The 25,266-nt window shown below is 46.2% G+C and overlaps 1 protein-coding gene across 3 annotated transcripts; it reads left to right on the top strand.

Annotated features, from left to right (window-relative positions):
• Window positions 1-1,425: 1,425 nt before the first annotated feature.
• rhbdf1a (rhomboid 5 homolog 1a (Drosophila)) lies at window positions 1,426-25,226 on the top strand. Of its 3 annotated transcripts, none has more exons than XM_047571424.1 (19): window positions 1,426-2,093; window positions 17,439-17,583; window positions 17,697-17,836; window positions 18,279-18,383; window positions 19,754-19,967; window positions 20,091-20,297; window positions 20,403-20,525; window positions 20,781-20,944; window positions 21,164-21,415; window positions 21,514-21,625; window positions 21,723-21,797; window positions 21,930-22,091; window positions 22,189-22,289; window positions 22,381-22,444; window positions 22,557-22,651; window positions 22,743-22,818; window positions 23,062-23,162; window positions 23,975-24,128; window positions 24,258-25,226. In XM_047571424.1, the coding sequence occupies exons 2-19, from the start codon at window positions 17,467-17,469 to the stop codon at window positions 24,675-24,677; spliced, it is 2,682 nt and encodes an 893-aa protein (XP_047427380.1). In that variant the 5' UTR covers window positions 1,426-2,093; window positions 17,439-17,466; the 3' UTR covers window positions 24,678-25,226. The 3 variants fall into 3 exon arrangements, with proteins under 3 accessions (XP_047427380.1, XP_047427378.1, XP_047427381.1); XM_047571422.1 differs by having other exon boundaries at window positions 1,427-2,093; window positions 18,276-18,383; XM_047571425.1 differs by lacking the exon at window positions 18,279-18,383 and having other exon boundaries at window positions 1,433-2,093; window positions 24,258-25,225.
• The last annotated feature ends 40 nt before the right edge of the window (window positions 25,227-25,266 follow it).

Below are 25,266 nucleotides of genomic sequence, written 5' to 3' on the forward strand. Positions count from 1 at the left end.
CATCAGATGGAGCAGCCGGATGGATTACAAGCCGCCGCCGGAGAAGAGCCGCATTAAGTCAAGTTAAGTTTCCAGTTTAAAAGAAAGAGGAACTTGCTTTCGAGCCAACCACATAGAGCAGCCATGCCAGATGTGTACACATGCCCCACATGCTCACTGAACTGAGGAAAATGTATAGGACTTAGTCAGCAACCGTTTTCTCGGTCATGTGGCAGGACTGTATAATTTTTAGTTTGTGTAATGCATTTGTCACACTCTTTCAGTTTGTAATATGATGAATGCTTAACAAAGGCATGGTTGCCGCGTTAGAGAGAGGCACACAGAACAGAAATAAAGAAACACTTTCATTTCATGTACTCCTGAAATATCACTTTGAGGCATGCCATATTATAATTTAGGTAGTTATCAGTGAGGTATGAACGCGTTCAGATTTGGTGCGACAGCTTCCTGGAATGCATCCAAAAACACTTATTTGAGGATTGCATTTTCTAGGTACTAATTTATGTTAAAAAAACTAAACTAAACTAAACGTTAAACTAAACCTTTCTTTCAGTAGAGTATTTAATGTTGTCTGTAACAAATACACCATGTGCAGTGAAATGAAGAGAAAAGAAAGTTCAGATAGCACCAATTTAACATCATTCAAGACTGAATCACAGGAAGTGCGGTTGTTGTACAATCTATTTTATTATTATGATTATGCACCAACGTTGTAAATCATTGAGCCTTTCGTTTTGAAATCCGCCTTTATATTGGTGTGACTACTTGGTTTGTTCATAGGTCATAAAACACACGCAGAGAAGATATAGTGGCCTGGGCCAGATAACAGGTAGCAGGGATTTCAGCCGTGCTGTGTTACACGTGGCTGGATATTTGTGTGTTTTAAAAGTGAACGTCAATGGAAACAATCCAATTACTTATGTGTTTGAATTCATTTTTGGGGATTTCTATAAGTCGCTCAGCTATGATCCCATTTATCACCCGGATATTATCCCATGGAATGAGATTAGATAAGATTCAACTTTATTGTCAGGAATCCCATGAATTTTTATTGTCATTACACATGTACAGGAACGAAGCAATAAGCAGTAAGTGAATAAATAGTATGGTACACAAGCAGTGTGGTACAGTTTACAGTACATTAGTTTTTATAGCATATGGATAATATTTACAGATGGAAAACAATGTACAGGTGAGACCATACAGGTGAGTGAGCAAAATGTACACATGAGTGTTTGAGGTAATTGTACGGATGGATTTGTGCGTCAAATCTAAATAGACTGTAAACAGGAACTATGACGTAATTAACAATACAGCTACAATACAAATACAGATAAAGTGATACAGATAATAAGCAGCTACCTAATGTTACTAAACTAGTACAATATTCAATGGTACTGTGCAAAGAGATTGTGTAAAGTGTCCAGTAGTCCAGTGGTGATGGTGTAACAGTGAGGTAATTACGGTTATTGTTGGATAGGCTACAGTCATTTCATTTAAAGGGTCCCACTGAGGGTGTAATGTTTAAGTGAATCTGTGTAGATGGTGGGCATTAAACGCTCCGGCCCCCCGGACCCCCGCACTGTCTGAGGATATCGCTTAGTCACCGCCGCTCGCCGAGAGAAGCAGCGCCTCCCTGCGTACGCACGGATTGGTTGGCGGTCTCGACGGGCTTGCCTTCTCCACAGACCGTCTTCAGTCCAGGGCGGGGCTGACTCTCCACCAAACTGAATTAGGCTACAACCGGAGGAAGAAAACTTACCCCGGCCGGGTCGATCCATGGAGCAGTGTGGGAACGCTGTGTCCGTAGGTGGGAAGCAGAGAAGCGGACGGCAGCCACGTTTCGGCTACATCTCCCTGGGCTGTCTCGGCTGCAGTTGTGCTCAAGAGTAACCAGGATCTAATACTACGGCGCCGGGATTGGCTTAAAAAAAAAGAAAAAAGAAAAAAAAACATCTGCGGGGTGGGAAAAAAAGACGCACGTTTGTTGCCGCTGTCAGGATGATGTGACACTCGTTTGACGTCGGGGAAAACATCTGTGAAACCGGATTTTTATTCGCAGCTGGAGATCAACTGAGCTGGTGGTTATAAGGGTAAGTTGTGTCATTAATATCGTGACTGTCTCCCGTGGTCGCCCATACGGAAGGCAGCGGTCGGAGGAAGCGCTCACGCGTCGTGATCGAGCACGAAACGGGCTTATTTAGTCGATGGAATTACCGGCTAATTGGTCGACGTGGGAATGCCTCCACATCCAGGCTTTACATAATAAAGCCAGCATCATTAAGCTGGCGGGGTGCTGTGCCGTTTGCGCTGCTTGCAGTGGAGTTTTGCTGGTGGACGCGGGCTATTTAAAGTGCTCGTGTAGTGTAATTGTTCACCTTTAGGCCCCATCACCTGTTTTAAAAGTGTAGCCTGAGACACACATTCAGGGGGACGCTGAAGTGGAGCTAATGGGGCGTGAAATGAGCTTCATGTCCAAAAGGAGACGCAGTGCTTGAGAAGCTAATTTACTCGCAATTTACTTTACAGTTTCTTTCATCTCAACTTGGCCAAATTCAGGTCACTCTCATTAGAGCCATATGAGCCACAGGCATTTTATTTTTAAGATCAGGCAACCTGCTCTAATGTGATTTCAAGAAAGGTCCAGCCTTAGGCCAGCTGTAATTTTCTGGACAAAGGAGTGAACCTGGGTGACTAATAGGTTGAACAATCGAGCCACACATCCACAGCAAAGTCCCACCGAAACTCCTCATTCTCCTCCCACTCCTTCCCCCCCTCCAGCCATCATCAGCATCACCATCATCTCCCGTGTTAGGATTTAATAACAGCACCACACACTTCCTTTGCTGTGACATTGGAGTCGGCTGGCAGGTTTTACAAAATTCATGGGAAATGTTGCGTAAAAAGACCAAAATGTGGCCTGGTCTCGTCATGCCTCCACATTCACACCCTCTTTGAACCTCGAATGTATGCTATCCTTAGATCTTTGTCTTCTCATGAACTGCGGCTTTCGTGAGGCACCAACGCGTTGTGACTCAAAGTGACTCATGGTTGAATGAGGCGCAGATTCCACAAAATCACGCACGCGGAGGGGCTAGATTTGACTCATGGGGAGTCGAAAGCTGTGGGACGCAGTAACAAACCACAATGTTGTTGACATCAGAAAGGTTACGCGCGCTACTCTTCTACAATACTTGGGCCGACTGACGTGAAACCGTAGACACACTGTATTAAAAACTGCTGAGTTATTTTGGCAGACGGGACATAGGAGCACATGGCCTGGTTTGTGTGCCCAGTGTTCCTGAAACCTTATCACATGGAGCTGGGAGGGGGGGGCACTCATAGCTTGGGGTGATGTAATCACACCAATAAAGCAAGCCCCCCATGTTTGATAGTGGCAGTCATGCTCGTCCTCTGTATCTTCTCCAACTGGACTCTGGAGAGAATATTCCCAACGTGTGTTCATGTTTATGTGGGTATTTGATACTCGGAGGCGGCTCTGCCAAAGCAGGTCGACAGTCCAGACCGGCCTTTGTTGAGTGGCTGGTATGCGAGTTTTCAGAGGGCTGCTGATGGGGGCCACACTCTAGTCATGCCTGCATGACTCATGGTGTGCTATCTGTCGGCCGGCCTGGCCAAGTGCACAGCCACTGCTTCATTGTGCTGCCTTCAAAAGGACTACAGACCAGGATTTCATGCTCGGTGGCCGCGATGTCAGCCTACGTTCGTTGCCGTTTTCTGCACAGTGCAGCTTTTCAGAAGCATGCCGCGCTATGCGATCGCACCTCAGGGATGTTTTTCATATCCGGTCTATAATCACTTCAATATGACATATTTACATTCAGGACGCAGTTATTAAGCTCACAGTTGGCTCCTTTTTTGTTGATTCGATGCTCCACTGATGAGATTACGCAGTTCTCAGTAGAACTGCAAAACCTTGGGTGTATTCTCTGAACCTATTGGTCATCCTCTTCAGTCCGCCTGGTCAGAGTTCCCTTGAGTTCATATGAAATCAGCGTCACCGGGCTGAGCAGTTCCATGTGTGCGGAGCACATGCTTCTCTAAATAACCCCAGGCTGCCTCACCAAAAGACACATCTGTATCACAATTCAAAAGGCTTGGTCTCATGAGAACCCTGTGTATCCTGAAATCATGAATTCACATTTATCCCTAACTATGTAGAACTTCGCTCGGACCGTTATGCCCCCGGATCATCAGGACTGTAGCAATCACATTAAATCAGTCAATAAGTATGTCTCTATCTGTAATTACAATGATCAAAATGGATGTGTATACCTAAAGGAGTTCACCATTGTTGCCCAATATGTTTAGTTGATACCTAATTATTATTTTAGTGTTAAACAAACACACGCTTCAGATTCTACACTCAACTCACCAATTTTAAAGTGAAACAAAATATTTTCTAATCTTGCACATCTTGCATTGTTGCTACGCCTGACTCTTCTCTGAACCTAATTCGTAGTCTGAGAGAAAAATATTGAAATATTTATGACTGCCTGGCTGCACCAGTGCACTACAGGGGCATAATTACAGAAGTTTTGCGCCCTATTTTATAATCCCTTTGACAAAATTCAACATATGTAATGATTGAATGTTTTCCCCGTGACTGTGTAGTGTTGCAGACACGGTGTTTGTAAAAGATTAATGACGAGCTATTGTTGAGCCGAATTACACAAGTCTCTCAGACTGTCTGTCGTCTCGCGCCGGCATCTGCTTTGTGTGACAACTGCAGCAGTTTAGATTCGTCTGCCGGGCTGATTTGTGAATGTGGGGCACGGCAGAAGCACCTGGAGAGGTTAGACATGCTAACCAACCCGTTCTGCCGCTTCACAAACAATACGCGCGCATTCCTGCTAAATATATTCGTTACAACTGTTCCCACAACTGAACGCCTCCACCGGACATTAACTTAAAAGCACGTCAGGTATGTTTGATGGCGAGGGAGCCCGCGGGCATTGTTTGATCTAGTTCTCACTTGTACTCGCTCGGCTCGGATCCTCCTGACTTTGATGTGGTTGTACGGTTTTGACTGAGTTGTCAAGGAACAGCGATTCCTCTTGCATGCCAAGCAATGTGGGATTTGTGGCAAAACAGAAACTGTGCCATGTCCCTAGCATCTCCTATGCATATGTAACGTGGAATGTAATCAGACACCGACTAGTTAGCGGAGTGGCACACATTTTGCGCCGGGTTGCGGTTCGCTAATTTCAGTTGTACAGGAAGTGTGGCGTTTGGCTGGAAACGCAGGGCATACACAATGTCAGAGTGCTTCCCCTGTCGACGGCTTGACTGTGTGACTCACAGCTGATGCATCCAATTCTCCCCATCCCATGACACCTTGGTGGCTGCATGATGCGGCGGCAGCCATGACGATGAAATCAGATGTGATGTAATGCTGTAATGCAGCAGCAGGGCTATTTCAGGTCTACCTCTAAGCCTCCAAGGCCTCCATCTGCCAGCATGCCACCCTGCCCTTCTCTCAGTCAGCACCTCATCTGTCATGGGCCAGACAGTCATACGTGAACCGGCATACTCTGAGTTTACTAGAAACCTTTCGCGCACAGGTTTTGGGGGGAAACGGCGTGTGCGTTACAAATTCGAAAATGCGCGTCGCTGCGAATTGTTTTCACAGCCATTTGCCCGAAGCCGTCATTAGTCTGCAGCCAAGATGAAAACATCTAATTTAGGATTGGTAGTTAGAGGGTGTTCTCGGTCTCGTGGCCTCGAGTTCTCTCTGACACGGTGTCTGAGGCTGGTTAACCTCAGGGCAAAGCTCGTTTTCAGGGCTGTGGGAATGTTGTGTGTTTTTTTTCCCGGAAGGCCAACGCCGCAGACGAGCGGCGGTGAATGACTCCTTGAACTTTGATCTTCCTGTTTGAGTGTGAAGAGCTCTTGGAAGGCGTGTTTGCGTATAACACCGTGGAGATTTTTGTTACCCCGAGCGTCGAGACGGAAAGAAACATGCACACCGGGTGTGTTGCAATTGCCGAGTTTTACCGAGGTAAAATTACTTAACAGTTGAGAGGATCACACGGGCTTGGATTACGGCACTGGAACGTGATTGGCAACCTATGAAAAAAAAACCTTGTGAATGCTATATGGATGATAAAATAAATGCATTTTAAAAGTTTGACTTATCACAGATGTAAAGTTACACATTTTCATGATTTGTTTGTTTGTTACTAGTCCTCACTGCTGTACCTGCAGCGCCGTATACTGTCTGTTTACTTTCCCGGGGCTCATTGTCAGGCGCGAGGGCCAGCTCAAGGAACACCCCGACTGATACAGTATCGCAGCGCTGTTACAGCGGCAACGAGAGCGCTGTTTTAAATAGTATAGCCTTCCCCCAGGCCCACTCCACAACAGCCTCCCAGCCTCCCCCCTCCACCCCACCCCACCCCCCGGTCCACTCCACTCCCGCCCCTCTATCTTTGGCACAGCGAGTCGTCATACCCGGAGGCTGTGAATCCTCATTGTGTGCCAGACTGCTGCTAAACTCAAGTTGACTGTTCCCTGAATGGAAGTGCACACACACAGTTATATCAGGACAGTTTCAGCAGTCCCACCAAAATTGCATACCACGCACCAAACTCACTCCAGCCGCTTTCCCAGAAACGAGGGTGTGTTTTGGGCTCCTGTGACTTGTCTTTTTACTGGCTTTTTTTTTTTTTTTTTTTTTTTCCCCAAAGAAGTGGCTCTTAGTCAGTGCGAACGCTCATTCTTTGGGCTGACACAGAACCGTTTATTTGTTGAAATACCAGCGGTGAGGAGTCACCGGTGGTGCATCTTTTCAAAATATGACCCTGGAAAAGTGTTTTGTACAAAAAGCTTGTATTTGACATCTGAGAGATTTTAATCAGTGTGTCAGTCAGAGCGAGTGACGTGTCATCAAACCCCACACTATTTGCGTGTTTGAAACGATCTGATCTTGTAACTCTCAACTTGCCCTTTCTACTTCCTCTATTTCTCACCGCCGACCTCTTTCTTTCCATCTGGCAGCTGACAGAGCTTGTAACGCGGTGTGCCAGGGAAAATGATGTAAAGCCTCTAATTTCTGGTGCCCGGCTGATCACGCCCAGTTATAGTCAAGGCATCACGCGGAAAGCCAAATGTGTGGTGCAGCATGTTCACTCAGAAAGTGGCAAAGGCACATATGGACAGTAATACAAACGAGAAGTAATTTATTCCTGGGGCATTTCTGAGTTTGCACGCCCAACGAGAAGTTATTTTTAGTTTAAATTCTCTCATGTTGTCTAACCCAGACATTCGGTCTCCTCACCAGAATTACATTTCCTAATGAGTTGTCACTCCTGCGTGACAGGTTGCCAAACCCTAAAAAGAGTGTGGAAGCACCCTTATGTGTGCGCCCTGTGACCAGGGGGGAAAATCTGAGTTAAGTTGTTCAGACAAAGGGTCCGTGTGTTTTCTTCAGTTACATCAGGGCTGGGGAGGCCTTCCCCTCACTGGGCCTTGCGACGGTCCCGGAGGACCTGCCCCAGTCGTCCCAGTTTTCCTGCGCTTTGTGGGAGTTTTCCACTGATCTGTCGGTCCAGCTGCAAGGCTTCATTTGTCCTCCTACGCCCCCCCCCCTTTATCCTCCCTTCACGTCTCTGATTCCTGCTTAAAGATCGTGGCTTCACCACCTCCATAGCGAAAGCCTGCATCAGAGTTAGGTAATGAGCTAATGGGGCTGAGTTGTATATCTTGTAAATTAAGTTTTATTTGCTACTAAAAAAAAAAAATCCTCCTTTAAATGACTTCTAATTATAAAGCATGAGAATAAATGTAATGGAAAAACCTGTGTGCTTCCCCGAATGTATGTATGTAATGCAAAGGTTGGGAATTCAGTGAATATTCTGTGCCCTCTGAAGGCGTGTTTTTTTTTCTCAGCTATCCGAAGAGGTGACACCACTAATCACAAATAACACAGAGAAACATATACCACTCACCACAGAACCTTCTGAGTCATCGCTCCCCGGCCTTGCCCACATCCTCTGATAAAAATGCCTTGTGACCTGATTCCCATCACACTGACCAACTAACCGTCAGACCCACAGATTTCTCTTTTGGGTTGGAAATCTGGGTTGCTTTCGTTGTATTTTGTTTTGTTTTATTTTACTTAGGAATGTGTCAGTGATTTGTGTGCTCTTTTCACCACATGCAGCAGTGGGGACTAGTACACATACTGTAGGTTGTGGATAAGGACTTATTACTACTTCATATCAATTCACATTCCGTGCATCAGGCCCGGCCAGACAAACTCCGCAAAGATTCCCTTTAACGGCAGCTCCATCTGTTCCTTCACATACGTGTTTTTCTCAGAGAGATCCAAACAAGGGAGCTTTATGCTATCCTGCGTGCATGTGCGCATATGTGTCCATATCCACAGCCTGCGGTGAGTAAGTGATAATCAATGGAGCCAATCAATCAGCAAGCAGTACGGTGTGCTCTGCTCAAGGAGACATGTGTGAAGGTTACATCCATTGGGGGCTTTTTAGTAATCGTAGCATGGGCATGGAGGGAAACGCTTAAAAGACTTAAAAGGTAAAAACATTAATTAGACCCTGCTATGAAGGTTGAGTCAATCTGTGCTGAAAACTGTCGAGGCGTTGAATGGCATTAAAGACAGAGCAGGAGGTGCTTCATGTTGCAGAGAATACATTTGTGAAGTATTTAAATGTTCTAATGTTAGATGGGATGATAAACAGAATGTGTGCGGGACTAGTAAGTGGAAGCTGCTTTCGGTGCTTCTGTTTTTTTCTGCCCAGATGTACGGTACATTTATGAATTATCTCACTTACAGTACACATCTATACATATTTTAATCTCTAAAAAAGGAAATGACTGAATGGTTTCCTGCAGATGTGTTGAGCAATGTGTTTTTGATTTTGACCTAAGTGATTTAAAAAATGACACTCTTTCGTCAGGATTTTTGAAATAACAGAATTCAGTTTTATCTCATCCTCTTTTGAAACTCCTTTTAAAAACTGGCCCGTGTCATCGAAAACCACACGACAGCTATTCTCTGCTAGGGTCCGTGGTAACGCGGCTAATTCGCATTGTCCCGCTGCGACAGGCCGCACTTCATGCGCTCACTTCAATAGACATGTCAGTTTCAATATCGCACTACGCTGAGATCTCACGCTCTGGCCGCTCTCTGCGGGGCTGGAGTAGGCGGCAGGCCCTGACTCAAATGAAGCCTATTATTTTTGGCGTGCGGTGACGCGCTCTTCATCGTGACCAGGAATGGGATGTGTATGTTTACGTGCGCGCCGGTGGATGTGTTCCTGTGCATGTGAGCAAAAATTTATGTTGTTTCCGTGGTCGTGTGGAGCGGACACGGAGAATACGCCCCGGTCTGCAGCGTGTTTCCTGCCTTCATTTGCACGCTGCCCCCCCTCCTTAGCTCTTCATTTCCTTCCTTCCATTGCTCCTCAGTATAACAAGCAGTAACCTGACCTCTCCATGCTGCTAGTGTCCCACAGAGGATGTAAGAGGACATGGTTGATGGCTGTCCTTTGTGAAGTATTTTTAACCCTGTTGATTGATTAGGTCATGAACAGTTAATAGTCGTTGACAAACCTTTTTTTTTTTTAAACAAGTTGTATGACCTAATATGCATACCGATACAGTTTCTATAGCATGCACACCGCATGCAATGTCTCTGCTAATGGTGTTAACACGTCTTGTGCCTCACCCTGAGTAATTATCTGAGCTGAGAATTTGCTTACTGCACTATTTCCACCGTTTTTTTTTTTTTTTTTTTTGGTACTACGATCAAGCTGTACAATGACCCTTGTTCAGCCCGGTCTACATCAGCCCATACAATGAGGCCTTTTGTAGTCTTGATTCAGGCTGATATCATGCTGGAAACTTTTTAGACGGCGATCACATGTTGTCAGGGCACGCTGTTGCTGAGATTCTCCTCTTACTCACTTAACGGGAGAATGTCAAACCTCCAACGCACAATGAGATGCCTGTACGGAGCCTTAGGGAAACCTCCGAGGGAGCTGGGAGTTTTGAGGCACAATGCTTACTTCCCTTTATTGTGTGAAACGTCTTCTCTTTTTAAGCTATACTTTGGGTAGGTTTAAACCTACACTCTTGTCGGAAGGTGTCCTGTTAATGCTGATGTCGTTCTCCTCATTTTGTCCAGCAAATAACGATCTTTGACATTGGTAATGATTTGGGTCATCTGGCTTGACGACCTCTGTTTTATTGGAAATTTAATTTGGAAACAAATTAAATTTCTGTGGTTTGGGAAAGAGATTTGAAATACAATGTTCATCTTATCACTTAGTTATGCTGACAGTTTTATGTCTGCTCTACCTCACCAAATTGCATAACATCCATTTTAACCCTGTGAGCAAATTATACTGCATTAAATTGGATTTTCTGGTTTGTTTTCGACATCCCCCTCCAGTCAGGTCAGTTCCTTCGCTGAATTTCATTCCCAACATGCAGTTTGTCCGTGCTGGCAGATACTCTCCACGGTAGGTCAGGAACTCCAGTGAGCTTCTACAAGTGGGCTACATCTGCAGATCCGGGAAGACGATGATAAGCATCCGCGCCAAACGAATGCTGCGATTAAGGCCTGGCAGCTGGAGCTGAAACACAAAACTAGCTGCTTATCAACAGCAGTCGAACCAGGCCGTTTTCCTTCGAACTGATGCGACGTCAGGGCTACCGAATCTAAGGGCGGGCCACACACAGCCAACTCTTTTGTTGCTGTGTAAAAGCCTGTCTTTTTTTTCTTGACCTGTGCAGCATATATAGCGCACGGCGAGGGAGTTTTTGCTGTCAGCTGCTTCCTGAAGATTAGAGACACAAAACACGGCTCTGGGCTAAGACATTATACAGATTTTCTAAGTGAGACTTCTTTTTCCACCAAAGTGAGGACAGGCCTTCGGTCTCTGCCGCTGTGAGCTGAGGCAGGCGTGTGAACTTCACATGAGCTAAGTGGCCCCGCATATGCACACCAGATACAGTAGGACGTATGTTGTAAATAATTTACCTGTTCAGAATGACTAAATAATTCAAGTGCTGAATTGGCCACTAATGCATTAATGTTTCTTATTTATTGCAACGAGGGAAGAAAACTTGTACTCGAGCAGGGTTAATATCAGTTGATTGATACTGTGCTTGTAAACACCAAGTCATTCTATATCTTGGTTTTCTTTGTGGGATAACACGTCTCGCTGGCCCTTCCTCTTGATTTCCTGTGCAGGATATTGCTGCACAGTGAAAGGCTTGGCCCTGTGCTGATAAAATAGCGGCAACAATTCTCCAGCTCCTGTATTTGCCTCGAAATATATAAGGCTTTGTAGAGGTAGGGAAGGAGTGCGGACTGCGCGACGGCAAATACAGATATAACTTCAGCTGGTGTTCATTTAACTAACTTGATGTGAGCAGCTCTTGAGAGGTGCATTCATGTTTGCCTTTGTCAGAGATGGTAGATGGCAGCTCGTCTGCCGTTTCATCCAGGCGCACATTTGCAATTGGGTTCCATAAATAGCCCACATGAACGCAGTCTGCTGGTAGGAGGCCATTTATACTTTTATAAGCTATTCATATCTTTGGCTCACGAGCCTGTCATTTAGTAAACACTGTTATGACAGAGAGGGAGCCTGGCATTAGACTCAATACAAACCTGTCACTCGGCGCTAAAATCGCCACAACTGAAAGGTTACGTCCGCGTTGTTAAGAAGCCCCGACCACGTTACGAGAGCCCGAGCTAAAAGGCTGCGGAAAGGAAAGGAAAGAACAAAAAAAAAAAAAAAAACACCGGAAAAGCTGCTCCACCCTGAGTCTGTCATTAAGGCCTGCCATCTACCTTGCCAGTCGGCGCGGCCTCGCCCGCCCACCATGCCTTCCCCTCAGCTAGCTGTGACACTTGATCACAGGGTCAGCTGCAACAGATATTTCTGCTGTCTCCGTGTGTATTTTTTAATGCCGTAAGGGCCGCTTTGGTGTGACAGCCTGTCACATGTCACTAGGGTCAATTCGTATGACTGCAGCTTTCACTGGAGCTCAGATGCATTCACTCTTCGGCTTGTGTTGCACTGTGATTTCTTCTCTGTGAAAAGAGCAGAAAGAGATATTGAGAGGGGCTTTAGTTCTGATTTGTAGCGCAAAAACGTGGTGCGGGAAAACTAGTGACACGGGAAATGCTCCAGTTGGTTTCTTAGCTACATAATCCTTGCAACTACATCTAAATCACAACTTCCACAACTGGTGAAGTCACCTGGCATTAATGTCTGCTCAGCAGTATAACACATTTATTTTTAGCGCTTGTTCCTGTTCTCCGTTTCTCTTCTCCTCACTCACATTAAAAATCAGTAGCTTTGTAGTCAGCTTGTCAGTTCATCAAAGTTGGAGGCACACAATGTGCTATATAAAGATCAAAAGCCTTGTTCTCTTGTTCAGATGGGCCTCAGATGTATGTACGAGGCGCATGCCTACGGCGTTAATAGGTGCAAATGATTTATGTTTAGATTGTTCACTGTCGCTATGGATTGCCAGACTTGCTTCCACCCATTTACTGGAATGACGGTATAGTCATGAGGCTGTGCTCCGCATTACAAAATAACATTTAAGGGAACTGGTGTGTCCAATCTGCAGAACATTTCGTGTGAGAAGACGTGTGATTTGCTTTGTACGCCTTTTCATATTACGAATAAAATTAAGAAAAAATGTTTCTAGTAAAACTACAGTGAGTGCTTGAATATCATAATTTCCCTCTATTGCCTCCGGCATGGAGAGAGGCATGGGTACAATCCATAGCAGGACCATCAACAGTGATGACTGATGACTAACTGTTCGAGTATGGGGAAAAGCTGTAAAAAAACAAAACATAACTTGTTTTTGTCTCAGTACATCTGTGGATCCTGTACGGATTACACAGAACTGTGACACATCCTTCAGGACTGAAAAGGCTGCTAATACACACAAGAATGTGAAGCGACACTACATGACGTGTTTTAAATTGTTGTCCTGTAGCGGAAAGAAAAACAGCGTGCAGGAAGGGAGAGGGGATGAAAGGAGGAACAAAGGCCCGAGGCCAGGAAGCACTGTAGCTATCAAGAATGAGGTATCCTGACTCCTCGCTACCCACATTAACAAGGTCGCCTATCCTACATGTGCACGCCGGACAGTGTTTCCGCCTTCCTACTGTCCACCCCTGCCTACACAAACCCTGCTGCAAGCGAAACGAGCCCCGCTCGGGCCAGGCACCTTAGGCTCTGCCAGTCTGAATGACACAGCTCTCTCAGGCGCCCCGAGTGTGGCTGCAGTTGGTCTGCCTCCTGTGGAGTAATGCGCAGCAGCAGAGTACACACAGTACCCGCAAACCAGCCAACTCCTGTCCATAATGGTTAGACTTCATGTGGTTTTCCGGGCTCTATCGTTTTTTTTTGCTCGGTTCAGTTTCAACCGAAGATCTTGTGGAATGTGGGTATGGCATGGGCTGAGATTATAAATGTCCATGGATAGAGAAGATTTCAAGAATGTGCAAGACTAACTACCCCAGGAATGCTTGATCCATGGAGCGTTTGTCAAGAGCGCTTGATATGGTACAGTCAAATGCAGTTTGTATTTAATAGAAAAAATGCGGCCAGCAATTTATGTTTTTCTGCGGGAGTGACCGTGGACTGGAGAATTTGAAAAGACATCTGCAGAAAAGATGACAGACCCGATATAAAAGAGGTCCACAGGCAGGTTACTGTTTTATTTATGACGAATGTGAAACAGGAGAGCGGTGCTTTCTTTTAAGGCTTCTGCGAATATTTGTAGCCTAAGAGGCGAAGGCTGGCTATGTTGTACGCAATGAACAACTCAAAAAATGAAGTCATGGTACGGCCCCCCGGTAGCTGCATAACCCCCTAAGCCGTTAACTCTGGTTCTTGGGGTGTTTTGAGGGTGTCACTTTGAGCTCCTCGCACTCAGCTTGTCTTGCCTCACATGTAAAAACCTTGCCACTGTGTCTTTCTCCGTATGACAGGATACCATTTACCAAGTCATTTTATTAATGATAGCTCAGGATACCTAAATTGGTATGCATAATTTAATGCAACAGATTGCAGCTTCCTAGACAGAGAAAGGGAGTGCAGTTATGCCTGTCAGCCACAGTCATTATTGCCCATTCGGTGGTCCCACACCTGGAGAGATGTCAGCTTGTCTTCTGTGCTTTGCTGACCTGTCTGTCTTCTGCAACCTAATATATCCTGAACAGGCAGGCCCAGAATGAAAAAACACAAAACAAAACAAAAAAAAACAATCCAATCCAATCCATCCATGTTGTCATGAGTCTCATGATTAAGTAGGAAGTTGGGTTTTGTTTCCACATGGCGGCATCAAGCCAGCCTTGTAACTTGCAATGTCCTGTAATGGATGTGGGTGTTTTCCCTTTTTAGATGTGAATCTTGAAGTCAAAACAAATCTCTTTGAGATACTTGATCAAATCGCAGTGGTCTAAAGAATGTGAGCCTCGGAAGGGCACTGGGAATGTAAATACCATGGGAAACTATTACACGCTTCAAATTGTTGCCATACGCTATCTCGGGCAGAAAAAACAAGCCCAATAATACCGAGGGTGGGATAAGACGTTACGGTGCGTTGGCTTAACAATGGGAGATTGAATAGTTTGAATACAGCTGTGTCTTATCCAGTCATTCCGTAAAGACTTATTTTCTTTTGTAACTAAACGCTGACCATGACCAGATCAGCTCAAGGAAGAGCTAATGCTCAAGTCTGGATAATTGCCAAAGACTGGATTCAACTCTTCTTCCCCCCCAAGGATATCTGTTTTTGGAGGACTTCCTGCCTGAGTCCCTTTCTTTCTCAGACAGGGACCAGCCCTGAGGGCAACCTTTTCAGTGCGCTGATTTTTAATTTTCAGAGGAAAAATGCGTTGGTGCCTGTCTGAGCAATTACTTTGCCAGCTCTTCCAGCTAAACTCCTCCTCAGACACGAGTCACAATCCCATGCCAGTTCAGCTGCTATGTTGACTTTGGAGGGGAGCAAGGGAGAAGGTGGATGACAGATTTCTAGGGCTCTTGGCTGCCAGTCGAACGCTGGAGGTTCACCTTGATCTGTAACCCACTGATCACGAGACCAATGGAAACCTTAGCGATAGAATAGATGCATGGCTGTGTTTATCATGTTTTTGTGTATTTTACGTGATTAGAATCGCTCCATCTGTGATGTAGAGGTAACGACTCTTGTCTCACTATCAGACTTTCAGCTGCCGTCCCACCTCATTTACATAGTTTCAAAAGTTTTCAAGTCTGCATGTGTGGGTTTAATTTGGCTAGCGGGTGAGATAGCAGAACTATGAAGCCCTTGTACACATCACATGCAAATAAGAAGGATTTAAGTGGGAGATGGTGTGCAGGAAATAAAGAAGGAGAAGAAGCAAAAACAAAAAGAGCCGGTTTTATTATTTTAGACACTCAACCCTCCTCAATTCTGTAAAGGCCGCCGACGCAGCATTCAGGACAAACGCAGTTACGGCAGGAGGAGCCAAAGCCTAAGCAATCAAACAACGTTGGAAGATGAAGGAAAATTAGCTTCCCTCGCTGGCTGCTTTCAGTCCGGCTCTAATCTGTTGCAATCTGCGACCCTGAAGCGGATGCTCCCTCCCTCCCGTCGCTGATTCGCTCTATATCAGGAGCCCTGCTGTTTCAACGAATGGCAAAAGTAATTAAATGTTGGGCATTGTAGCCCGTGGCAAGAGGGAGAACTGTTGTAGCAGCAGCGGGTCCTGCACAGGCTCAGATACTGGTGTCGCATTTGCATTTCCGTGTCATTTGCGCCCGATGTGTGATCGAGATAGAGGCCGTGATGCTTCCTTTGTGATTTAACATGCACGTAATTCTGCTGTATTATTTGTGAAAACAGAAATGAATCGTGAAGTCGCGTTGACACCGTAGATTGAGCAAACCTAAAAATGACGGCTTGCATTCAGCCTGTCCATCGTCGTCACTTTCTTTTTCTTTCCCCTCTGAATTTCTGACTCCGCACCAGCCGGCTTTATTTGGCTCTGCTAATCTGGTATCACAGTCCAGACAATGTCACTGGAGGTCGAACCACATCCGGATGAATACCAAACAGGTACACGTGACCCAAACCTTCCAGGTAGATGGTCAATGACAGATTTACAAGTAAGCAAGTAGTCCGACAGTGCACACAGTATATTACATACTCTTTCTAGTTTGTCTGTCTTCGTAGAAATGTCAGCATATGACACAGTGACCCTGCCGCCGCCCTTTAATTAACGTGGCTAACATTAAATTGAGAGAGATCTGTCGGTGAGACCTTGTTTAAACGTTAACACGTGGTGGTGACCCCTGCTGCCGTCAGCGTGAGGCTTTCCTTTCATCTCCTCTGAGATCCACTGACAACACTTCCCATCATCACTTGGGCTAAAACAGAAGCCTGCGGTCCATTCAAATGTGAAGCAGATGCGGTCACAAGAAGCCATGGACTGTAACAAGAGGAGTGACGATGCAAACGAGCGTGACCGCTGAAAACCCAGAACCTCCGAAGGCTTGGGTCCGTGTCAGTAACCTGCGGAGGCATCCGAACTTGGTGAGGCGCAAGCATCCAGACAGAAAGGGGATTTTTTAAAATTTATTTGGGTTTCGCAACAGCCCCACAGCCGAGGAGACACCCTGTTTCGTAAGCTCGCGCGTTTGCACTTTGCAGAAATGCATTCGTTATTTTTCTCGTTGTTTTTCTCCAGTGCAGAGTGAGAGGCTGGCGAATGCGTATGAATTGTTTTTTTCTGGGATGCCGGTTTTAGTTCGAAGTGCGAACGCACGCTGTCGTGGGGTAATAGCGTTTTGGCTCTCTGTGAAGGAAAATGGGAATTAAGAAAAGACGGGAAACAAACCCCGGAGCGGTGAGGTTGGATGGTGGGACAATAAAAATGAAGGGCTGGAGATAACAAGGCTGCCGCTACAGTCAGCCTGTCTGACGCTGAGGTTTACTGTGCGCCTCCTGTGGTCCAGCCTTTTGTCTCTAATAGCCGTCTGCTGCATGTAGAGCTACTTCTGAACACCAGAAGAAGAATTAAGTTTGACTTTAACTGTAGAATTATGGGATTAAGTTTAAGACTGCAAACTTCCCCAATCTCAGCACAATTTTTTTTTCTGTGCTCTTTTTAAATGACTGAGATCTTTGTGATGTTGTTCTCAGTGGTTTCCCCTTTACTGTCTAATAAACACAAATATGTGAACGCCCTTGTTTGAATCAAATAAGGGGCCTTAGCACCCTCTTGTGAAACAGTTTTGCAGCACAAAGCCGACGTGTTTATTACACAAACCCTTAAATTCTGATTGAAATTGTATAATACTTCTTAAGATGGCATTGGATTCATACAGGCTCATATAAATAACGCTCTTTCTCTTTCCGTGTAGCTGGCAGGCCTGGGGTGGGGCAGAGAACATGGCTGAAACACGGCGGGAAAGCACCAGCAGCCTGCAAAGGAAGAAACCTCCTTGGCTCCGGCTGGACATTCCCACGGCTCAGATGTCGCTAGACGAGCCTCCCACGTTCGTCCAGGTGCTCCTTCTCACCCAATGCCCCCTCTCAGTATTTGGCACCTGTGTGATTTTTATGTCGTGCCTCGTGCCTTGTGTTGACGCGTTTCCATCGCATCCTTTTCCTCTGTGTAGCCGGTGAAGAGGCAGGGGTTCTTGCGTAGCATCAGCATGCCAGTGGAGACATCTCACCTCCAGTCTCCACCCCGTGACCTGTTTGACACCCGGCGGCCCGTCTTACAACGCCAGTCGTCCATCACTCAGACCATTAAGAGGTAAAGTTATGCTTTGGCATATATGTGGCTTATTGTATTAACACCTACAACCACCCAGCAAATAGTGTTCTTTTCTTCTACAAGGTGTGTTTTGTTTTTGGAAATTATAACATCCAGTGTAATATAAGTCGCTCATAAATTACTACAGTGAACAAAAAAAAAACATTCCTTAGTATCTAGTTTCTTTACTTTCCTTATTTTCTTTTTAAATTTCAACACTGTTTCTGATTAATATCTTGCCATCTGCCTGCTAATGACTTTCCCAGTTTTGCCAATCTAAACGAGAAACGTCAGCCACCTGTCTGCTTTCCTTTCCCCTCCGCATGACGACCACAGCACCGTCCTGCTGCACTTTTCACTTGCCCTTTTTCTCTTTTCTCCTCCTTCTCTCCGTCCCTATCCTGTCCCCCTCCCGCGGCCCTGCCCTGCTCGGTCGCAGCAGCAGGAGGGTTCACTTTGAGCGGATTAACACGGTGCCCATTAAAGGGCAGAGGGCTGCGCGCCGCAGCATCAGGAAACACCACTCGCTCTCCAGAACTCTGCTCAGGTACGGCAAGAGGTGCCTCACCGGACTGTGTCAGTCAGGGGTTAGGGTGGCGGTCGTGTGTGTGCCTGTATTACTTACTGTAAGGAAATGAGCGAAGTGAGTAGGCTGCATGTACGTGTGTCATGCTTAGCTTCCTTTCTTGTATCAGTTTATTTTCGCTGTGAGCGTAGCAACAACAACTGAGCTTTACATTCAAGAGCTACATCACGAGATTCACAAGAACAGTTTCTGTGAACCCGGTCAATGCCACAAAGCTTTCCTTTTAAATGAGTCAAAAGCAGATCTGAAACCAAAACCATTTTTTTTTCTGTTACAAATTCTTCAGTAATTTACATATTTCAGTAATGACCCGACCTGGCAGTGGGAGCACTAATTTCCCTACACATCTGTCAGACAGGTTCAAACTATTTGCTTCTGAGTTGTGCTTGTTAGTTTTTTTTTTGTTTGTTTTTTGTTTTTTAAAAAAAGCTTGCATTCTGGATCAGATGGCCCCTTTAGTGGATGATTACATAAGGCTGGGCAATGATCATGTTTAACTGAAACTAGGGATAGTGAGGACACATTTTAAGAGCTGAGGATTTCTTTCAAATGAAGAAAGAAAGTAAAGAAAGAAAGTAAAGAAAGAAAGTAAAGAAAGAAAGTTAAGAAAGAAAGAAAGAAAGAAAGAAAGAAAGAAAGAAAGAAAGAAAGAAAGAAAGAAGTGAGCCGAGCAAGTGAGAAAAAAAATAACCAAACTTCACTCAACACTAACTCTGCAGCTGCTAATTAGTGAAGAAACAGCCAGCGCTTCTGAACTCTCCTTTGAAGAATGTTTCTACTTCCTCTTCCTGGCCTCGGGGGGCAGTAACATTGTTTGTTCTGGTACTTATTAGGCCTCGGCTACGCCGTGATTGCATGTGTACGCTACCAGTAAAAAATTTGGACACACCTTCTCATTCAACTCAGTGAGAAAATGTGTCCAAACTTTTGACTGGTAGCACGCACATTAAGATTCTGGTGGAAATTGCCTGTGTGTGGAGTGGAGAAGGCCACAAATAGAATAAAAAAAAAAAAAAAAAAAAGAATAAATAAATACACCAAAGCTCCGCAAATCTCTTTGAACAAAGTACACTCTCTCAGTGTGTGTGTGTGTGTCTCTCCTTGTGTGTCTGGACATAAACATGCCCGGGCTTGTTTCCTCTACCATTCCCATTACTCGAACTATCTAGGGCACCTTTTCCTATCCTGTGAAGTGTAGTCTTATCAGTGCTTTGCATGTTTGCCGACCCGCTCCTCCGTACACGGGGCTCTTAAGGCGGCCCTCGGTGCGTGGCTCTGTATCTCCTTGGCAAGTTAAATGGATTCAGCCCTCACTCTGTTTGTGGCATTAGGGGGACAGCGGACTGGTTTGGGGTCAGCAAGGACGGCGACGCCACGCAGAAATGGCAGAGGAAAAGTCTGCGCCACTGCAGCCTGCGCTACGGAAAGCTGAAACCGCAGGTGATCCGGGAGATGGATCTGCCCAGCCAGGACAACATCTCCTTAACCAGCACTGAGACGCCCCCTCCTCTCTATGTCCCCTCCTCTCAGCATGGCATGCAAAAGGTAAAAGGATATATAGGTTGCTAAATGATATGTCATGTGAATATGGATACCGGAAAAGAAATAAATAAGAAGTTTTTTATCAGCTAGCTAAAAAAAATCTCTATCTGCCTCATTGGTCTCCAGATTGTGGACCCTCTGGCGCGAGGACGAGCCTTCCGAATGGTGGAGGAGGTGGACGGCTACAGCGTGCCTCAGACCCCCATCACCCCCGGAGCTGCCTCACTATGTTCCTTCACCAGCTCCCGCTCAGGTCTCAACCGAATGCCTCGCCGACGCAAAAGGGAGTCTGTGGCAAAGATGAGCTTCAGGGCCGCGGCGGCACTGGTCAAGGTCCGTGCACCAGAAATAAACAGGGAAAAACACATGTTCGCACCCTGTGCGCGCTACAGGACTTTATTAGCACTGTGTCACTTTGTTTGTGTGTGTGTTTCTCAGGGCCGCTCAATACGGGAGAGCACTCTAAGACGTGCCCAAAGAAGAAGCTTCACCCCTGCCAGCTTCATGGAGGAGGACGTGGTTGACTTTCCTGATGAACTGGACACATCCTTTTTTGCCAGAGTAAGTCAGGACAAATAACTTATCGCTGTTAGTACTGGGTTTGATCCCCCCATGGCACACATTCGAAAACATGCTGGAAATATTCCTTAAAGCGCAGGTCTTCAGTAGGATCTGCCATGTAATTGGCTGCGTCAACAAGCAGCACGACTGGTGCGCCTTAAAATCCGGCCCGTGGGTGTAATTTCAATTTTAAAAACCACTCCAATGGTTCAGTTCTTATTCAGTACTTTTTGTTTTCTGCAATGTTCTTTTCAGGATATTCTGATGCACGAGGAGTTGTCCACGTACGCAGACGAGGTGTTCGAGTCGCCGTCTGAGGCAGCCATCAAAGAGGCAGAGCCCAGCAGCAAGAAGGATGAGACCGAGTTGACAGGCAGCGCCCTAGATAAGACGGAGCTGGAGAGAAGTCATCTCATGCTGTGAGTCGCTGTGGCCAGAGTGTTAGTGGTTGAAAATAAATACACGCCGACAAACACTGGCCCTTGTTACTGGAAAGCACTTTTCCTACGTGAATGCATATAATGTTAGACCAACGGTAATCATAGTCATACACCAGGCAGTGTGGATGAAGAAAAAGAGAAATAAACATCCTAATTCTTCCTCATCACGCTTACTCGCCTTCCTCTCTTGCATTCCAGACCTCTGGAGCGAGGGTGGCGTAAAGCCAAAGAAGGAACTCCAGGACCACCGAAGGTCCCCTTGCGGCAGGAGGTGGTGAGCGTTAACGGACAGCGGCGTGGGCAGCGCATCGTTGTGCCTGTCAAGAAGCTTTTCGCTCGAGAGAAGAGGCCGTACGGGCTGGGCATAGTGGGGAAGCTCACAAACCGCACCTACCGCAAGCGCATTGACAGCTACGTCAAGAGGCAGATAGAGGATATGGACGACCACAGGTACTAAACGCCGGCTCCCTCAGCGGATGACACTGATGGACGACTGGTGCTGTGGTTCTTCTGTTTTTTAATTCCCGTTCTTTGTTTCTTTGTCCTAGACCTTTTTTTACGTACTGGATCACCTTTGTCCATTTGCTCATCACCATCCTGGCTGTATGCATTTACGGTATCGCTCCGGTGGGCTTCTCCCAGCACGAGACGGTTGATTCTGTGAGTACGGTTTCAAACGTGACTCTGTCCACAGTGTCTTTGTCCGCCCCTTTGATATTGACGGTGCTCTTTCTGGTTTGGGTGTCGTCTGATTTAGGTTTTAAGAAACAAAGGTGTGTATGAAAATGTCAAGTTTGTACAGCAGGAGAACTTTTGGATCGGGCCTAGTTCGGTAAGAACCTTTTTTTTTTTAATTAATAATTATTAATGCATTTTATTTTTGACAGTGTCTTGCAGATTTGTGCGTTAGCGCCTTTAAATAAATGCTCAACTTTCAGTTTGCGCCTCTATCTATTTTTTCCAGGAAGCCCTGATCCACTTGGGGGCCAAATATTCTCCATGCATGCGGCAAGACAAGCAGGTGCATGATCTTATCAGGGAAAAGAGAGCCATCGAACGCAACTCTGCCTGCTGCGTGCGGAACGATCGCTCTGGCTGTGTCCAAACCTCAGAGGAGGAATGCTCGGTATGTAAATAACCCAAGTTTTGTGCTTCCTGACCTTCATAATTGCAGGTCAAAGAGAAGCCGTGGGTAATTCTGGTCCATTCCTGTTTGTGCCTAGAGTACTTTAGCTGTGTGGGTGAAGTGGCCGAGTCATTCCAGCACTCCCCAGCTAAATGGCAAAGACAGACAGCACGGCTCGGTGTGTCATCAGGATCCCAGGTACGACCGGCAGATGGTTCCACTTACAGCTTTTGGTATTTAGAAACTGATGTGAGTTCTAATAGGGCTTTTTTATTTCCCGTGCTTGCAGGATATGTTTAGAGCCTGCCTCAGTGTCGCCTCACGAATGGCCTGACGACATCACCAAGTGGCCAGTGAGTATACTAAATCTTGTAAAAGAGGGGCAAGTGAAGTGATCGCGTTTATTGCCCTGTGTGGAATAAGCTCTAAGAGAGTTCACGGTTCTTTTTCCGCTCCTGCTTTTAGATTTGTACCAGGTACAACACAGGGAACCATACCAACCTGCCTCACATAGACTGTACCATCACCGGCCGACCCTGCTGCATCGGAACCAAAGGGAGGTGAGGAGCAGCTTCTGAACTTCTGAGAGAGACATTTATTCTTGGCTAATTGCCGTTTTTCTTCACTAAATGCTGGTTTCTTTTGTTCCAGGTGTGAAATTACATCCCGCGAATACTGCGACTTCATGAAGGGCTACTTTCACGAGGAGGCTACTCTCTGCTCTCAAGTAAGCAGCTCAAGACTTCCTGCACACATAAGGGAAAAAAGGAAGAAAATGTCTCTTCCATCTGTTCTTTCTGCGGGGACAGATTGGTAAAACGAGCGCATCGTTTTGCCAAGAAAGAGTCTGTGTTATTTGCGATCTTTGTCATTTTTTTACTGCACATGTATGCGTTCGCGGTTGGTTTCGTGAATTTCAGTGCGGCCGTCGGCCGTTACTCAATGTGCCACGTTGTGTGTTCTTCCTCAGGTGCACTGCATGGATGATGTATGCGGACTGCTGCCTTTCCTCAACCCTGAGATCCCAGATCAGTTTTACAGGCTCTGGCTCTCGCTTTTCCTGCACGCTGGGTGAGTCGGCAGAAAATATGAGTAACGAACCCGAGAGTGCAAACGAGAGCGGGTCATTCCAACCAGGGGCATGAGTTAAACTTTCCCAACAAAACCAGAAATTCTTAGTCAGCCCGCATCAGTGATTAGCCCCACAGGGAAATGATTAGAAGATCAGTATCGGAGGAAAGCTCATTGGTCGAATATATTTAGCGCAAGGAAACTGACGCCGGTGTTCAGGATGTACTCGCGTCACAACAAAAGCACACAAAGATAAAAAGACACGCCCGGTGATACGGGACAGGAGAAAAAGACTGATAACAGCGGAGGACAATGGACAGCTAGAGGAGGAAATGGAAGGGGGACAGTTATGGTTCAGAAGTGAACAAAACAATGCAAGACAATATATAATGACAGCGCATCTATAAATACTTTTTAATAAGTGAAAAGGAGGACATTTCATTATCAGGTGAACTATACTTCCAGTCATTCAATCATCGCTAAGACCAGTGGCTCTCCTTTGGTGCGGTTTAAACCCGTCAGTCAGTCAGTCAGCACAAACAAGAGCTGACCTCCCAGCTAAGAGGCGCAGTGCTTCATCTTCATATAGTCTGTTATCTGTCTCCAGGGTAATTAAACGAAGTGCCCCGCCACAAGCTCATTAATCTTCAGTGCGAGAGAGAGGGACTTGATTTTGTTGTTGCACGGTGGCATCCCTCCTCATCTGTTGAGGGCCTTGCCTTCCGTGTCTAAACACGGGGATTATCTCCCCGACACGTGCCGCCACTCACTCACTCACGCGTGCACGCCCTGTCCACGTCTTTGTCCCCCAGGATCCTTCACTGCCTGGTGTCGGTGGCTTTCCAGATGACCATCCTGAGGGACCTGGAGAAGCTGGCGGGCTGGCTGCGCATCTCAATCATTTACATCCTCAGCGGCATCACCGGCAACTTAGCCTCGGCCATCTTCCTGCCCTACAGAGCGGAGGTGACCCGCCGGTTAAATGCTTTGCTAAATAAGACATTCACGAATGGTGTCATGTGTCCAAAGAAATCACACTGGGAGACAGGGAATGTTTTCCTGAACATTTTGTTGTGTTTTTCTGCTTCTGTTCAGGTGGGTCCAGCGGGCTCTCAGTTCGGCATCCTGGCCTGCCTGTTCGTGGAGCTGTTTCAGAGCTGGCAGATCCTGGCCCAGCCCTGGAGGGCTTTCACCAAGCTCCTGTGCGTGGTGCTCTTCCTCTTTGCCTTCGGGCTGCTGCCCTGGATCGACAACTTCGCCCACATATGCGGCTTCATCTCCGGCTTCTTCCTGTCCTTCGCCTTCCTCCCCTACATCAGCTTCGGCCGCATGGACCTCTACCGCAAGCGCTGTCAGATTATCGTCTTCCTGCTGGTGTTTGTCGGGCTCTTTTCAGGCCTCGTGGTGCTCTTCTACGTCTACCCGATCAAGTGTGAATGGTGCGAGTTGCTCACGTGCATCCCCTTCACAGACAAGTTCTGCGAGAAGTACGACCTCAACGCTCACCTTCACTGAAGTGCGGACACAGCAGGGAGGAATCAGGTCAAGGGATGTAGACTGGCCCTTCTCTGTGAACTAAGATGATGTGCTTGTGTTGTTTTTACTCTGTCAATACGAATACCTATACCACTCATGAAAAGGACTCCCTTCAGTCACCTCCCTGTTCATCGGCCACTGTCCTTCACTGTCCAGTAAGACAAAAGTATGGCACCTCCGAAACCCGTCGCCCGCCCCAGCTGCCCGTTACATGTGAGGCAGGAATAAGTGAAGCCAACACTGGTACAGAGAGAAGGGTTCTTGTTTCTTTTTAATGTTCACACTCCAGACATAGAGTTTATTATCCAGGCAACCTCATACAGAAGCAGGGACAATAATCCAATATTGATACCTTTGGTGCCTTGTTGATAAATGTACCAACTACTGCCATATTTTTGTTACATTAAGCTGAGCACTCGAATGTTTCCTTTTATTTGTTTATTGCTTCTCGAGAAGTGATTATTGTTCTGAATTGCGGTAGTGTTTTAGCTACCTGTCTACTCACGTGTAACTGAAAAAAAAAAAAAAAAATCTACAAAACGAAACGTCTGTAACTTTTTTTTAATAC

This window comes from Mugil cephalus, chromosome 20, assembly GCF_022458985.1.
Source record: "Mugil cephalus isolate CIBA_MC_2020 chromosome 20, CIBA_Mcephalus_1.1, whole genome shotgun sequence".
NCBI lineage: Eukaryota > Metazoa > Chordata > Actinopteri > Mugiliformes > Mugilidae > Mugil > Mugil cephalus.

Coding starts and splice junctions, on each gene's coding strand:
- rhbdf1a (XM_047571422.1), top strand. CDS start 17,467: ATGGCTGAAACACGGCGGGAAAGCACCAGCAGCCTGCAAAGGAAGAAA. Junction 20,298..20,402: donor CCGCGGCGGCACTGGTCAAG/GTCCGTGCACCA, acceptor TGTGTTTCTCAG/GGCCGCTCAATACGGGAGAG. Junction 22,445..22,556: donor ACGACATCACCAAGTGGCCA/GTGAGTATACTA, acceptor TCCTGCTTTTAG/ATTTGTACCAGGTACAACAC.